This window comes from Salvelinus alpinus, chromosome 9 (genome assembly GCF_045679555.1).
Source record: "Salvelinus alpinus chromosome 9, SLU_Salpinus.1, whole genome shotgun sequence".
Taxonomy (NCBI): domain Eukaryota; kingdom Metazoa; phylum Chordata; class Actinopteri; order Salmoniformes; family Salmonidae; genus Salvelinus; species Salvelinus alpinus.
The window spans coordinates 37,557,503-37,574,356 of record NC_092094.1 but is presented as its reverse complement, the minus strand read 5'-3'; the positions used below and the strand labels follow the sequence as shown (position 1 = coordinate 37,574,356).

At 48.3% G+C, this 16,854-nt stretch overlaps 1 protein-coding gene across 2 annotated transcripts in view; it reads right to left on the bottom strand.

Annotated features, from left to right (window-relative positions):
- Window positions 1–16,854, bottom strand: part of LOC139584760 (breast cancer anti-estrogen resistance protein 1-like) — a 142,434-nt gene that overhangs the window by 44,752 nt on the left and 80,828 nt on the right. For both annotated transcript variants that reach the window (XM_071416951.1, XM_071416950.1), the window contains exon 2: window positions 7,630–8,307. In XM_071416951.1, the coding sequence (XP_071273052.1) occupies window positions 7,630–8,307 (678 nt within the window). The remainder of the gene's footprint in view (window positions 1–7,629; window positions 8,308–16,854) is intronic.

Genomic DNA, 16,854 nt, shown 5'->3' with positions numbered 1-16,854 from the left:
AGAAGGGAAGAGGATGGAGGGATAGCGGTGAATTGTTTACTTGTTTCTTTCTCCGGCTGGGCTAAGCTGTTGCCATAGTTTGAAGGAGAGGTGGGGGTTGTTTTTGGGGGCGGTTGGGTGGCATACCATTGCAGCATAAATAGATTAGGTAGAAAACTGAAAAACACAGTGGGATGGAGAGTGGGGACTGAGCGAAAGGAGAGGGGGGGGGGGGGGGGGCTGAGGAATTCCAGCCTCTTGGAGGAGTGTGTCAGGGATTTAAAGGGCGCGTGCCGCCTCGCCCCTCTTCAGACGTCCTGTTTGATGTAAGGCCTGCTAACCAATCACAGTTGTTCCAGCTGCTGCTTGGCCTTCTGCAACCCTCTTCCAGCTCCTGCCCCCGTCCCCCAGACCCGGACAAGGCCTGGCTGGCACAGCTGACTGGGATCAGGGCGCCCCCCTACTCCCCTTCAAACGCGCTAGTCTGCGGGAGGCTCCTTGTACAGGGGCATTCTTACCACTCTCCTCACCCCTCCACCCATCACCCCTCCGTGAACAGCTTCTACCCTCAAGCCATAAGACTGCTAAATAGTTAGTTAAATAGCTACCTGGACTTCCTTATTTGTCACTTTATTCCTAGTTATATGTACCTATCTACCTCAATTACCTCATGCTCCTGCACATCGAATCAGGTACTGGTACCCAGTGTATATAGCCAAGTCATCGTTACTCATTGTGTATTTATTATTACTTTTATTATTCCGTGTTTTACTTTTCTATTATTTCTCTATGTTCTTTCTCTCTGCATTGTTGGGAAGGGCCCGTCAGTAAACATTTCACTGTTAGTCCACACCTGTTGTTTACCAAGCATGTGATGAATAAAATGTGATGCCAGTCCATCTGACGAAAAAGCTGAGGGGGTCGGGCCTGCCTCCACAAAATACCAAGATTAAAAGACAAAACCAAGCTAGCAGCATAACATCATCACACTGTGGAGATGGGGTTAGAGTGAGATGCTGAGTGTGTTAAGCTTCCTGCTTTTCAGATGCTTTGCCAAGTGTTCTGTGTAGCTGTAACCTTGTATTTGTACTAGTTTCTACCTCCTCCAGTTGAGCAGCAAAGGATGCTGAGACAATGCCTGGGTTTTTCATCACTCCCTAATTAGTGTTCATCCCAGTTTGTATGTGAGAGCTTTGTGTGTGTGTGTTTGTGTGTGTGTGTTTGTGCGTGTGTGTGTGTTTGTGTGTGTGTTTATGTGAGAGCTTTGTGTGTGTGTGTTTGTGTGTGTGTGTTTGTGTGTGTGTTTGTTTGTGTGTGTGTGTTTGTGTGTGTGTGCATCCATGTGTGTGTGTGTTTGTGTGTGTGTGTGTTTGTGTGTGTGTGTGTGTTTGTGTGTGTGTGCATGTGTGTGTGTGTGTGTTTGTGTGTGTGTTTGTGTGTGTGTGTTTGTGTGTGTGTGTTTGTGTGTGTGTGTGTGTGTGTGTGTGTGTGTGTGTGTGTGTGTGTGTGTGTGTGTGTGTGTGTGTGTGTGTGTTTGTGTGTGTGTGTGTGTGTATGTGTGTGTGTGTGTATGTGTGTGTGTGTGTATGTGTGTGTGTGTGTATGTGTGTGTGTGTATCCATGTGTTTGTGTGTGTGTGTTTGTGTGTGTGTGTTTGTGTGTGTGTGTGTTTGTGTGTGTGTGTGTTTGTATGTGTGTGTGTGTGCATCCATGTGTTTGTGTGTGTTGGCTCCTACCTGGTTTCCGGTTTGGAGCGTGCAGTCGCAATTCCGCCTCGCTCCACAGGTAGTTTTACCATTTTCATTCATTTTCATTACAGTACAACGGTTGATTTGTTTGATCTTAGCTAGCTACATAGCCGTCTTTGTATCAAAGATAATTGTGTAGTTATTGAGGTTATTGAGGTTCGCTAGCCAGCTATTTTCGTCCGAACGTAACAACGTAGTCAACACTGCTAGCTAGCCAGCTAGCCACCGAATAGCAGCACAGCAGCATAGCAGCACTGGAGAAACGATTACATTACAAAGGAACGACTTGATTAGTGTAGTGTTAGCTGGCTACACAGTTCTCTTTGCTATCTTTGTATCTAAGATAATCGTGTAGCTTAGAGTTGGTTAGAGTAATTATTCGGTTAACTAGCCAGCTATTTTCGTCCACCGCGCTGCGCTGCCGTCTCCTACCTAGTCAACACTGCTAGCTAACACTGCTAGTTAGCCAACTTCTACCGAATAGCAGCACTGTAGAAACTCACACTACAACTTACATTACAACGGAACGACTTGATTAGCGTAGTGTTAGCTAGCTACATAGTTGTCTTTGCTGTCTTTGTATCCAAGATAATTGTGTAGTTTTTGAGTAATTGTCGAGGTTACCTAGCCAGCTACACGTTCAAACAAAGTCAACAACGCAGCCACTGCTAGCCAGCCTACTTCACCGCCAGCAGTACTATATCATTTTAGTCAATAAGATTTTAGTCAATAAGATTTTATTTTTTGCAACGTAAGCTTAACTTCCTGAACATTCGAGACGTGTAGTCCACTTGTCATTCTAATCTCCTTTGCATTAGCGTAGCCTCTTCTGTAGCCTGTCAACTATGTGTCTGTCTATCCCTCTTCTCTCCTCTCTGCACAGACCATACAAACGCTTCACACCGCGTGGCCGCCGCCATTCTAACCTGGTGGTTCCAGCGCGCACGACCCACGTGGAGTTCCAGAGTTCATCTCAGCCTATGCGTCCCTCCAGTCCCTCGACTTCTTGGCACTGACGGAAACATGGATTACCACTGACAACACTGCTACTCCTACTGCTCTCGCCTCGTCTGCCCACGTGTTCTCGCACACCCCGAGAGCTTCTGGTCAGCGGGGCGGTGGCACTGGGATCCTCATCTCTCCCAAGTGGACATTCTCTCTTTCTCCCCTGACCCATCTGTCTATCGCCTCCTTTGAATTCCATGCTGTCACAGTTACCAGCCCTTTCAAGCTTAACATCCTTATCATTTATCGCCCTCCAGGTTCCCTTGGAGAGTTCATCAATGAGCTTGACGCCCTGATAAGTTCCTTTCCTGAGGATGGCTCACCTCTCACAGTTCTGGGTGACTTTAACCTCCCCACGTCTACCTTTGACTCATTCCTCTCTGCCTCCTTCTTTCCACTCCTCTCCTCTGTTGACCTCACCCTCTCACCTTCCCCCCCTACTCACAAGGCAGGCAATACGCTTGACCTCATCTTTACTAGATGCTGTTCTTCCACTAATCTCACTGCAACTCCCCTCCAAGTCTCCGACCACTACCTTGTATCCTTTTCCCTCTCGCTCTCATCTAACACTTCCCACACTGCCCCTACTCGGATGGTATCGCGCCGTCCCAACCTTCGCTCTCTCTCCCCCGCTACTCTCTCCTCTTCCATCCTATCATCTCTTCCCTCTGCTCAAACCTTCTCCAACCTATCTCCTGATTCTGCCTCCTCAACCCTCCTCTCCTCCCTTTCTGCATCCTTTGACTCTCTATGTCCCCTATCCTCCAGGCCGGCTCGGTCCTCCCCTCCTGCTCCGTGGCTCGACGACTCACTGCGAGCTCACAGAACAGGGCTCCGGGCAGCCGAGCGGAAATGGAGGAAAACTCGCCTCCCTGCGGACCTGGCATCCTTTCACTCCCTCCTCTCTACTTTCTCCTCTTCTGTCTCTGCTGCTAAAGCCACTTTCTACCACTCTAAATTCCAAGCATCTGCCTCTAACCCTAGGAAGCTCTTTGCCACCTTCTCCTCCCTCCTGAATCCTCCTCCCCCTCCTCCCCCCTCCTCCCTCTCTGCGGATGACTTCGTCAACCATTTTGAAAAGAAGGTCGACGACATCCGATCCTCGTTTGCTAAGTCAAACGACACCGCTGGTTCTGCTCACACTGCCCTACCCTGTGCTTTGACCTCTTTCTCCCCTCTCTCTCCAGATGAAATCTCGCGTCTTGTGACGTCCGGCCGCCCAACAACCTGCCCGCTTGACCCTATCCCCTCCTCTCTTCTCCAGACCATTTCCGGAGACCTTCTCCCTTACCTCACCTCGCTCATCAACTCATCCTTGACCGCTGGCTACGTCCCTTCCGTCTTCAAGAGAGCGAGAGTTGCACCCCTTCTGAAAAAACCTACACTCGATCCCTCCGATGTCAACAACTACAGACCAGTATCCCTTCTTTCTTTTCTCTCCAAAACTCTTGAACGTGCCGTCCTTGGCCAGCTCTCCTGCTATCTCTCTCAGAATGACCTTCTTGATCCAAATCAGTCAGGTTTCAAGACTAGTCATTCAACTGAGACTGCTCTTCTCTGTGTCACGGAGGCGCTCCGCACTGCTAAAGCTAACTCTCTCTCCTCTGCTCTCATCCTTCTAGACCTATCGGCTGCCTTTGATACTGTGAACCATCAGATCCTCCTCTCCACCCTCTCCGAGTTGGGCATCTCCGGCGCGGCCCACGCTTGGATTGCGTCCTACCTGACAGGTCGCTCCTACCAGGTGGCGTGGCGAGAATCTGTCTCCGCACCACGTGCTCTCACCACTGGTGTCCCCCAGGGCTCTGTTCTAGGCCCTCTCCTATTCTCGCTATACACCAAGTCACTTGGCTCTGTCATATCCTCACATGGCCTCTCCTATCATTGCTATGCAGACGACACACAATTAATCTTCTCCTTTCCCCCCTCTGATAACCAGGTGGCGAATCGCATCTCTGCATGTCTGGCAGACATATCAGTGTGGATGACGGATCACCACCTCAAGCTGAACCTCGGCAAGACGGAGCTGCTCTTCCTCCCGGGGAAGGACTGCCCGTTCCATGATCTCGCCATCACGGTTGACAACTCCATTGTGTCCTCCTCCCAGAGCGCTAAGAACCTTGGCGTGATCCTGGACAACACCCTGTCGTTCTCAACTCACATCAAGGCGGTGACCCGTTCCTGTAGGTTCATGCTCTACAACATTCGCAGAGTACGACCCTGCCTCACACAGGAAGCGGCGCAGGTCCTAATCCAGGCACTTGTCATCTCCCGTCTGGATTACTGCAACTCGCTGTTGGCTGGGCTCCCTGCCTGTGCCATTAAACCCCTACAACTCATCCAGAACGCCGCAGCCCGTCTGGTGTTCAACCTTCCCAAGTTCTCTCACGTCACCCCGCTCCTCCGCTCTCTCCACTGGCTTCCAGTTGAAGCTCGCATCCGCTACAAGACCATGGTGCTTGCCTACGGAGCTGTGAGGGGAACGGCACCTCCGTACCTTCAGGCTCTGATCAGGCCCTACACCCAAACAAGGGCACTGCGTTCATCCACCTCTGGCCTGCTCGCCTCCCTACCTCTGAGGAAGTACAGTTCCCGCTCAGCCCAGTCAAAACTGTTCGCTGCTCTGGCACCCCAATGGTGGAACAAACTCCCTCACGACGCCAGGTCAGCGGAGTCAATCACCACCTTCCGGAGACACCTGAAACCCCACCTCTTTAAGGAATACCTAGGATAGGATAAAGTAATCCTCCTACCCCCCCCCTCCCCCTTAAATGAGTTAGATGCACTATTGTAAAGTGGTTGTTCCACTGGATATCATAAGGTGAATGCACCAATTTGTAAGTCGCTCTGGATAAGAGCGTCTGCTAAATGACTTAAATGTAAATGTAAATGTAAATGTTGGCTCGGTGTCTGTCATCTCTTCTCTCAGCAGGAACTCCGTATCTTGTATTGAGAAACTGCCAGTGGTGGAGTAGGGGGGCGGGGTGATGCGGTTCAGTATGGGCACAAGGACAAGTGATAACAATTAAGGGCATTCACAAGGTAAATGAGTGCATAAAGAACCTGCACACCACAGCGTTAAGAGCAAAATTAGCTAATGCGTCAGTGAAGAATTACCTTGACAAAAATCCCTACCACTTCACCACCATGTTAGGCATTTCAGATCCTGCCAGTGCCACTAACTTGAGGCTGTTGTCAGATAAAAACCATAGGGGATTTTCACTTGTACTACTCCCTACTAGTGTTGCTTCTCCTCCCTCCTCCCTGTACTGCCTGCTGATGACATACAGTACATGACGCTAAGAGCATTCCAAAAGACTGATGCATCACTCTACTATCATCCAATGGAACATTTGGAAACACCCTGCTCTGGGCTGGAGTGTGAACTCTGTTGAAGTCCTCTGATAGTCTTATCACCAGGTAGAGCTATCATGAAATTATGTTCCTCCTCATAGATCCTTTCCACTGTGACTCTGTGAGCCCTGGCCTTGGACTCATCTTTCGCTCCCGAGTGGCGCAGTGGTCTAAGTCACTGCATCTCAGTGCTAGAGGCGTCACTACAGACCCTGGTTCGATCCCGAGCTGTATCACAACCGGACGTGATTGGGAGTCCCATAGGGCGGCGAACAATTGGCCCAGTGTCGTCCGGGTTAGGGGAGGTTTTGGCCGGGGTAGGCCGTCATTGTAAAAGAAGAATTTGTTCTTAACTGACTTGCCTAGTTAAATAACATCTTTGATCCACTGATGCCTTTCTCTGATGTCGCTCATGTTACCTCAAACAGAGGTTGTCTCAGCCTGGGAGCCATTCACTCTCTTTCTACAGCTGTTATTCTCCTCTCGTTTTCAGGTTGTTTTCAGGTTGCACCCATTGATCATTGATCATTGATCAACCTTTGACAGGTCAAAGGTTCAACACACAGCAGGAGGACACAAAGGCAATGTATGCTTTGCTTTGTCAGTCACTCACTATTGTACATTTCACTCTCTTTTCCTTCTGTGTGCTTCAGTATTTCCGAGTCATCTCAGGTCATATTGAGAGGCAGATTTTCAACATGGCAAGGCCCATCTCCAGCCCCCCTCTGTGAGGGACAAATCCCTGTGGTCATGCCTCTCAGAGAGCCCTGCTAGGGGTTAGGGTGGGGGGGGGGGGGGGGGCTAAAGGATTAGATATACTATACTGTATATATTATATAATTCCCTCTCTATGGCAGCAGCAGCCTCATCTAAGACGGTGAGCTGTCTCGTGTGAAACGCCCCCTCCTGCAGGGACCAGGTGCACCTTGTCGCTGCCTCCCCATCACTCTTCCATCATCATCATCACACTTCACTTCCCAGCGCTGCTCTCACACATGGCTGAGTGCACTAAGGCAGGCCTGGGGGGCACTCTCTGCAGAACACCAGTCACAACACACTGCACTGTTACCACACTGCCTGGCTGGTACTGGTACCCCCTCCCCTTCCAGCCTGCTGCCTGCTGCATAACAGATCAAAACGCTTACTCACCCAACTCCAGGAGATAGATACCTGAATTATTAAACACCCCATTATTTATTCCAATGTTTGTCCCCCTCTCCTCTCCCCATCCCCCCTCTCTCTCTTTTGGGTTTATTTTATCATTCTATCCTCTGTTTTCTTTCCTGTCATCCCTGCGGCTTTGAAAATGACAGGGAACCTTGAGCTGTTGTTTAGAGTGAGAACAGACAGAGACTGGAGGACATGAGGGAGAAACAATAACAGGAAGATGCTCAGATCCCAACCGGGATGAGGTCAGATGACAATGAGAGCTTAAACCAGCTATTTTGGACCTGAATGTCTAACAAGACAGTCTGTATTTATGGTTTTGGAGGAATGTGTTTGTTGTGTTATGTGAATATGTGTCTCAAAAAGTTTTTCTTACCTTTCCTAGAGGTTTAGAGTCCCAGCTCCTCTTTTCTATGGAGGGGGGGATCTGAGTCTGGTTCAGTGAGGGGGGAACCTGGTAGATATCCTGCCCAGGAACAGGCCCTCTTGCTGAAGGGGGCACCTGGTAGATGTCCTGGACAGGAGCTGGCCCCATGGAGGGAGGCACCTGGTAGATGTCCTGAACAGGGTACCGCTTCTGGGCGAGCATGGGGGCCTTGGGTGGGGCTTGGGGGCCCGTGGGTATCTGGTACAGGCTTGAAGGGGAGTGCTTGCCATGGTTGGGGGGCATCATGTAGATGCTGTCGGGTAGGGCGGGGACAGGCCCAGGGTTGGAGAAGGCAGGGTGCATGGCCGTGTACTGGGAGGAGGGGGAGGGCTTAGTGTAGGCACTCTGCGGGGGGAAGGCCAGCTGGCTCGGGGTCTGGGCAGAGCCAGCCTGGGAGGCCTGGAGGAGTGGAGGCTGCTGCTGCTGGCCCGCCTTGTCATACATGCCCACCAGGATCTTGAGGCGGTTGCCGGGGACGATACCCTGGCGTCCATGCAGAGAGCAGAGCCACCAGCCGTCCAGACCCTGGGTGTCCCGCTCCAGTACCGTCATGATGTCACCCTTCCGGAAGGACAGCTCGTCTGGGGACTCGGCCACATTGTCGTACAGGGCCTTGGCCAGCACGTTCTGCAGAAGACAGGAAAGAGAGGGTTAGTTCATTATTCCTTAACATTTACAGAAAAGATGTGTCTACTACTACTGTTGTAGTACCCTTCAGTGAGAAAGAACTCTTGCTTCCATAATGTTGGACTGTCACATGCCCTAGTGCTGGTGCAGGCTGACTCCCCAGACTTAAGGCCTTCCAGGACAGTGAAATAACTATAATTTACAGCTGACACCTAGCAGGACACAACACAGGCTCCATCTGTCTGCCCAGAGCAAACAGCCACCCACTCACTCTGGGACGCTTTGAAACTAAACTAATATTTGGGGCTGCGCCCCTGACCGGTACCTCCTCCTCTCACTTCCCTGGCACTAGTACAGAGTACGACAAGCCTGGCATGGGGCCAGATCTCTCACACACACACACACACACACACACACACACACACACACACACACACACACACACACACACACCCCCTTCACTAGACCTCAGGTCACACACAGCCCTCCATCAATGTCCCCAAGCTAAATTAACTAAGTCTGATTAGTTAATTGTGAGGAGCCTCCACTTCCTGATTTATTGCCTGGCTTCCCGTTGTCCACCTTAGTGTCTTTGTGTTTATTAAGAGAGGAAGAGAGAGTGAGAGTCAATACTGCCGTATTAATCAGAGGGGACTCTCATTCCTTGCTCCTATTCCTCTGTCTATTCAGCACCCAGGCCTCTACCTAGGAGCAATGCCACACAGGACACAGGGCTGATCATTTACGTGCCCAGAGAGCTCCCGCTCTGTCTCCCGCCCGCTTGCACATGGCTCGCTCCCTCCCCAGCCCAGATTGACTATCACCGGGATAAGGATATTTGTGCCAAGCCTGACTGGGTGTGGGGAGCGGGGTTCAAGGCAGGAGATAGTGTGCGTCTGCTCACAGTGTAGTTATTAATATGGTGTCGTCTTGTCAGGAAGGTTCCCCCGTCTAAAACCCATTATAACACACCCTGACCTGACAACCCCCCCCCCTCTCGGTCATTCTCTCTGATACAGATACACACACACACACAGATACACACCTGAATCCCAGTCAGGTAAGAAATGTACCATCCCCCACCATAGCTCCTTCAGTCTCATGATGAGATATCAAACACCCCTGTTCCCTGTTCCACTGCCAGATAGAGACAATTACAACAGACTCTGGGTTGCCTACTCTCTGTGTGCCAGATATGGTCAATTATAAACATGTGTGATTATTGTGCTATTACATTACCCTGACGGTAATGGCAATGTTAATGTACGTTCAGATGTTCCCTATATGTAGTTAACGTAAGGAATCAGAATTGTCCCAGTGCTGATTGAGGGTTGCTGTGATGTGATGCATCGCTGTCTGCGTCATGTGTATTCAGGGATTGACTCAGAACATATTGGGGTGGTGATGAATGCAGGGCTGTGTGCTGGTCTATTGGAGGGACAGTCAGGGCCTATCTCCTGGTCACAGTCTGATAAATGGCCTTCTTGTAATGGGAGAGGGACAGCTGCTCTGAGTCCACGACTCATCACGGCTGAGGAGGTTCTGGACGGGCGGAGCCACACACACAGCGCCTTACTATAGCCTCTGAGTGGCTCTCTTGTGGCCAGAAGCTGTCTGCGATGTCACCATGCAGGCCGAACACACACTGACCAGGCAGACACACACACACACACACACACACACACACACACACACACACACACACACACACACACACACACACTGTGAAATAATGAGGGGTCCTCAGACTAGTAGAAAGAGCTCATTATACTATGAGTTTTACTCACAGCAACATCTTGACTGAAGCAGAGCTTATGTCTTCAGACTCACTGAGCTTTCTCAGGACTCCAGAGTGATTCTCCATTTCCCACCAGGGATGTATCAAATCAGCTGGTGTTAATGGATAAATGGATTCTACTCAACGTGGACAGATAAATTGTTTAAAGTAATCCCTACCTTCAAAAAGGCCACGTGAAATTTGAATGGTTTAAGAGAGGATGTTAACTGAGGTTTGAATAGAATGAGAGTCAGAAGTATAATTTCAGCTTGTCCTCTTTATCTATTCCATCCATCTCTCCTTCAGACAAAAAAGAAAGAGATTCCTTTGACGGCCATGCTTTGTCTGCTGCTCTCTGTCATAAGTTCATTTCCTGTTGGAGCGAGGGAGTGGACAGAGAGGACTGATGACATCACAAGATTTGAACTTTGCCTTTATTAGCTGAAGGCCTGCCTGCCTGCCAAATCTCAGTATAACTCACCCACAAATCTCTCCCTGTTTTTCTCACTCTGGCCACAGAAACAGGAAGTGCTTAGAGAATGATTCATGTGCCGTTCTGATTGGGTATGAGTAAATAACTAGATGACTACTAGTCTCTCTCCCTACTATAAATTGCATATACGATGTACACACCGCCCCAGACTCAGCTGAGGGTGAGGAGAAATCGCCATGTCTAGAAAACTCAAAGTAGTCTCCCGGGTCACAATTTGTTTCTATTCTGCCAACCTCCAACTCTAGTCAAAACAGCAAGGTCTCATTTGAATCTGTTGTTCCAACAACAATGTTGTTCAGGTGGCCATACTAACCCAGTGGCTCTGTCTGTGCTGTGCTCCATTTCCTTTGTTTGGGGTAGAAACCTGACAATGGCAACAGTGAGTCACGGGAGTCCAGCAGTTTTCTAGCTGTGTATAGCTAAGTCACTATGCTAACACATCATTGTGGAGGTCCCTGTTGAAAAAAAGCCTGCCCCCATCACCCTAGAGCTGGGAGCAGACAAAGTCTGACGGCAAACGTTAGAAAGAGGTGAAGAGAGAGAGAGTAAAAGAGAAGGATATTCATTATCCAGAGGCCTAAAAGTTAATTGACTTGCATTTAGAAGGGTCATGGCTAAACGGGGATCTTAAACATTTACACTTAACAGCAAGCTGAAGAAGTTAGGGTAAGAACTAGGGAAAGAGTGATGGTAGAAATGAAGGAAAGGGAGAGAGATCCACAGGACGAGAGGGAGAGGAAAAAGAGGTGCAGTGGGTCTGGGAGAGGGAAGGAAATGGCTGCAGTGTCCATTCAGACAGCCACTGAGCAGGAAGTAATGTGGCAGCTGGTTGAGCACGCTCAGTGCAGAAAGGTCAGTGAAGGGGAAGGCAGCAAGCGCATGTGTGTGTGTGTGTGTGTGTGTGTGCGTGTGTGCGTGAACGTGAGAGGGGAGGGCAGGGTGGCCTTTGTCTTTTGCCTCTACGTGACCCCGTGGGACACACACTGGTTAAGTCACAAGAGGGTGTATGTGTGTTTTGTACATGACTGTATATTTGTCCCACGGAGACAGGACCTTGGGCACAGACATTTTATGAAACCCCCTCTCCTCGACTTACAAAGCATCACAGCAATAAGTCATGTCTTTTGCAAACAATACTCTGCCCTTTCTCCTTTGTGCTGTTTCTGTCTCTCTGTTCTCCCCATCCAGCCCCCACCCTTTTAAACAAACGCCCCCTCAGTCATCCAAAGTTTTTATTAGTTTAAAACAGATAGACGCCGCAGACAAAACAAGGCTGTCTCTGCTGCTTAAATCACATTAGCCACCTGAGCCTGGCCAAACAATGCCACTGGGTTACAAAAAGTAAACTTTTCGTTTTTTGGTTTGGGGGTAGACTTCTGAGAAGTCACTGGCTTTCTCTGGGGCTAAGTAGCATGCAAGCACATAGCCTTTGACTTTTCAGATGCTCACAGCAGCAGTACACAGACTGCAATTACAGCAAAGCCTTGGCTAGGCCTGTGTGTAAGCCAGTGGTATATGACATACTCACAGACAGGGAGCAGACTCAGTATCAGATGGAGGGGTCTGTGTCTGTGTCTGTGTCTGCCTGCCTGCCTGCCAAGCAGAAAAACAGGGCCAGAGTGAGGGAATGAAGAGATGTGACTCAGTCAGTCCAATGGGGATTTTGTTTTGGTCTTCATCAGCTGAGACAGACACTGCTGTGACACACACAGACACAATGTGCTGCTGCTGTGGAGGTATTGGCGTCTTCCCACAAGGTAGCAAGCAACAATTTGGGTCTACCTCATAAAAAGAACAGCGAGAAGCCCATATGGGACCATTTGTAGGCAAATAATGTGAACAATAAACTACAGTAGTCAAACAGGGTCTAGCTGCAGCAAAATAATCCTGAAGGACAAGACTTAACACAAATAACCTATAAGAGACAATAGCATAAGGTAGCCTAGAGGTTAAAGAGGCACACAACACTCTCCTAGTTGAAAATAGGCTATATCAGTAAATTCCATTTTTTATTACTATTTTTGAGAATTTATGTTGTTATTCCAGTGAATGTGTGTATGTGTTGGTGTGTTACACCTTGATCTCTCTCCATGTCCTTGGTATTCTCCGGACGAGCCCAGACCCGTCTCCCACGAGCTCCAGCTCTCAGCGGACCACTCATCGGAACATTCCACAACCTCTACATACACCTCTCCTGTTACCTCACAATCCAAAGGTGTCACAACACCCCTTCTACAACACGCTACACAAAATACAAACACAGACATTCATACTAGCTCTAAAGACTCATTCATAAGGTGGCAATCAACATAACATACTTTCAAATCTTATCAGTCACACCTACAATATATAGGCCAAGTCAAATAAAGGATTTCACACAAATAGACATTCACACTAAAGCATGCTAAAATGTATGCCACTATTATGAATCATCTCTTCTCAAGGTGGAAAAGAAGAGACAAATAACACAAAGAGCTTCAACCCTTCTCCCTGTCAAGTTTCAACAGCGGTAAGAAAACATCTCTGATTCTTGTAGCTACAGGCTACAACAAAGTGCTTGAGCTCTGCCCATTGCACAAGACTGAGTGACAGGCTAACTGGTGAGTGTGTGGTGGAACTCCACCCTGTACGCCACACAAAGCTGACAGCAGTTCCACTGTTGGAATCACAGAGCGAGAGAGGAAGGACAATGACACCCAGTTCTGATTTCTCCTATCTACATACCAAAACAATTTCTCCTCTCATCTATAAACACAGGCAGTCGCAATGGCAAAAACATGTACAGAACTCTCAATGCCCGACAATAAATCCTAAAATTACAGCCTTGAGTGGGGATACAGTGGAGAGATACAATGATTTTCCAGAGCGTGAAACGTCATTGTGACCTCAGCCAAACATTCCAGTGGTTAGGTGTGAGAGACAAGGCCAGGAATTCAGGGAGCACTCTGATACATTTCAGGGGAAGGGAAATACAAAGATAGGCCTACTGCTTAGGATGGAATGTGAAGGTTCAACCAAGCAGAAGTGGCACAGCTCCACAGGTTTTTAGAGCATCTGCATGTGCCTCACAGAACTACCTCAGTCAATCTGTTTAGATAAAATATCAGTGGATATGTGTTCTGTGCTGTTAGCTTTGACAACAGCATTCCCTGGCTCATTCAACTGCCCTGAGGGCATCAAACCAACCTGGCTGTGTGAGGAGAAAGCCCAGCGCTATTGTAACTAGATCAGACAGCTGAAAAGCCAGCGCTTTGTGCAGAATACATTTTGCCTGGTGTAGGCCTAGCTAGCTGTTCTGCTCTGCAATGGATTTCTTATCTGAACTCCCTCCGTCTCTGCCTCTATTCCTCCAGTAAAGCCCAATTATCCCCCACATAAAGCAGGTGCCCTGGGGAGAGTGCAGTTTGACTACAGCAGAAAACATGTGCCCCCAGGCCCTGTTGTTTGCTGCTGAACTGGGAAAAGAGAGATACCGTCAGTGCTACCTGCGGAAGAGACTGGGTGAACTGTGTTTAAGAGATTAGGCCAGCCACAAACCAAGGTCTGTTTCAAACCTCGAGTTTTCTTCAACGTAAAGCTCTTTGAAAAACACCATGAAATTATGATGTTTAGCATCTACATGATGACACCTTCATGACAAAGAACCTAACAGAACAAATTCAACATAATTATTTGCGTGATAGCACACTGTACTGTATGCATTCGGAAAGTATTCTTCCTTGAGTTTTCCCATATTTTGTTACGTTACAGCCTAATTCTAAAATGGATTAAATCGTTTTTTTGTCCCTCATCAATCTACACACAATACCCCATAATGACAAAGCAAAAACAGGTTTGCATACATTTTGCAAATGTATTAAAACTTTAAAACTGAATTATCACATTTACAGCCTCGAGTCTTCTTGGGTATGACGATACAAGCTTGGCACACCTGTATATGAGGAGTTTCTCCCATTCTTCTCTGCAGATGCTCTCAAGCTCTGTCAGGTTAGATGGGGAGCGTTGCTGCACAGCTATTTTCAGGTCTCTCCAGAGATGTTCGATCAGGTCCAAGTCCGGGATCTGGCTGGGCCACTCAAGGATATTCAGACACTTATCCCAAAGCCACTCCTGTGTTGTCTTGGCTGTGTGCTTAGGGTCATTGTCCTGTTGGAAGGTGAACCTTTTCCCCAGTCTGAGGTCCTGAGCGCTCCGGATTTTTTTATCAAGGATCTCCCTGTCCTTTGCTCCGTTCATTATTCCCTTGATCCTGACTAGTCTCCCAGTCCCTCCCTCTGAAAAACATCCCCACAGCATGATGCTGCCACCACCATGCTTCACCGTAGGGATGGTGCCAGGTTTCCTCCAGACGTGATACATGGCGTTCCGGCCAAAGAGTTCAATCTTGGTTTCATCAGACCAGAGAATCTTGTTTTTCATGGTTTGAGAGTCCATTAGCTGCCCTTTTCCAAACTCCAAGAGGGCTGTCATGTGCTTTTTACTGAATAGTGGCTCACGTCTGGCCACTCTACCATAAAGGCCTGATTGCTGCAGAGACGGTTGTCCTTCTGGAAGGTTTTCCCATCTCCACAAAGGAACTCTGGAGCTCTGTCAGAGCGTCCATTGGGTTCTTGGTCAGCTCCCTGACCAAGGCCTTTCACCCGCGATTGCTCAGTTCGTCCGGGCGGCAAGCTCTAGGAAGAGTCTTGGTGGTTCCAAACTTCTTCCATTTCAGAATGATGGAGGCCACTGTGTTCTTGTAGACCTTAAATGCTGCAGACATTTTTTGGTATCCTATCCCCAAATCTGTACCTCGACACAATCCTATCTCTGAGCTCTACGGACAATGCCTTCGACCTCATGGCTTGGTTTTTGCTCTGACATGCACTGTCAACTGTGGGACCTTATATAGACAGGTGAGTGCCTTTCCAAATCGTGTCCAATCAATTCAATTTACCACAGGTGGATTACAATCAAGTTGTAGAAACATCTTAAGGATGGTCAATGGAAACAGGATGCACCTGAGCTCAATTTTGAGTCTCATAGCAATGGGTCTGAATACTAATGTAAATAAGGTATTTCTGTTTTTTATTTTTAATACATTTGCAAAGGTTTCTAAAAACCTGTTTTCGCATTGTCATTATGGGGTATTTTGTGTAGATTGATGAGGGGAAAAAAATATTGAATCAATTTTAGAATAAGGCTGTAAACACAATGTGGAAAAGTCAAGTGGTCTGAATATGTCACGTTCCTGACCTATTTTCTGTTGTTTTGTATGTGTTAGTCGGTCAGGGCGTGAGTGTGGGTGGGCATTTCTATGTTTTGTGTTTCTATGTTTAGGTCTTGTAATCAGCCTTATATGGTTCTCAATCAGAGACAGGTGTTTGACGTTTCTCTGATTGAGAACCATATATAGGTTGGCTGTTCACACTGTTTGTTTGTGGGTGATTGTCTCCTGTGTCTTTCGTGTCTGTGTATGTGCACCACACGGGACTGTTTTGGCTGTTCATTCGTTTGATGTAGTCTGTTCCTGCCCGTGAGTTCTGCGTGTAGTTATGTAAGTTCCATGTTTAGGTTTCGTCTACGTCGTTTTCTTATTTTGTAATTTTCCAAGTGTTTTCGTGTTCGTGTTCGTCTTTCAATAAATTTCATTATGTCTACATACCTCGCTGCGTGTTGGTCCGACCCATGCTCCCTCCTCGTCCGAGGAGGAGGCAGATTTAGAACGCCGTTACAGAATACTTTCCGAATGCACTGTATTTGAGTCACTAACATCTTCACATGTTCATGTTTGGTATATATTTTACATGTCTGTGTGTACCAATAATCTGTTTTTAACCTATATCTGAAACCCTGTGACTCATGGTTGGTTGTGCAGACACGTCAGAGGTGACAGTTTCACCAGTGTGGAGTGACCCTCCTTGTATCAACCTTCCTGCTACATTTACATTTACATTTAAGTCATTTAGCAGACGCTCTTATCCAGAGCGACTTACAAATTGGAACGTTCATACATATTCATCCTGGTCCCCCCGTGGGGAATGAACCCACAACCCTGGCGTTGCAAGTGCCATGCTCTACCAACTGAGCCACACGGGACCACCTGGGCTGAGTCACAGCCTGGCGCTTGGTGTCCCAGTGGGTATTACTATGCTCAGTGACTGTGTGGCACCTATAATCTCTCTGAGGGAAGGGACTGACTGACTGGCTGAGGGGTTTCACTGCCAGACCTCCCAGGGGATGACAGGGGGAATTCCACCGCAGCACCCAGGCAGGCAGGGGGCTGTGAGTCAGTCAG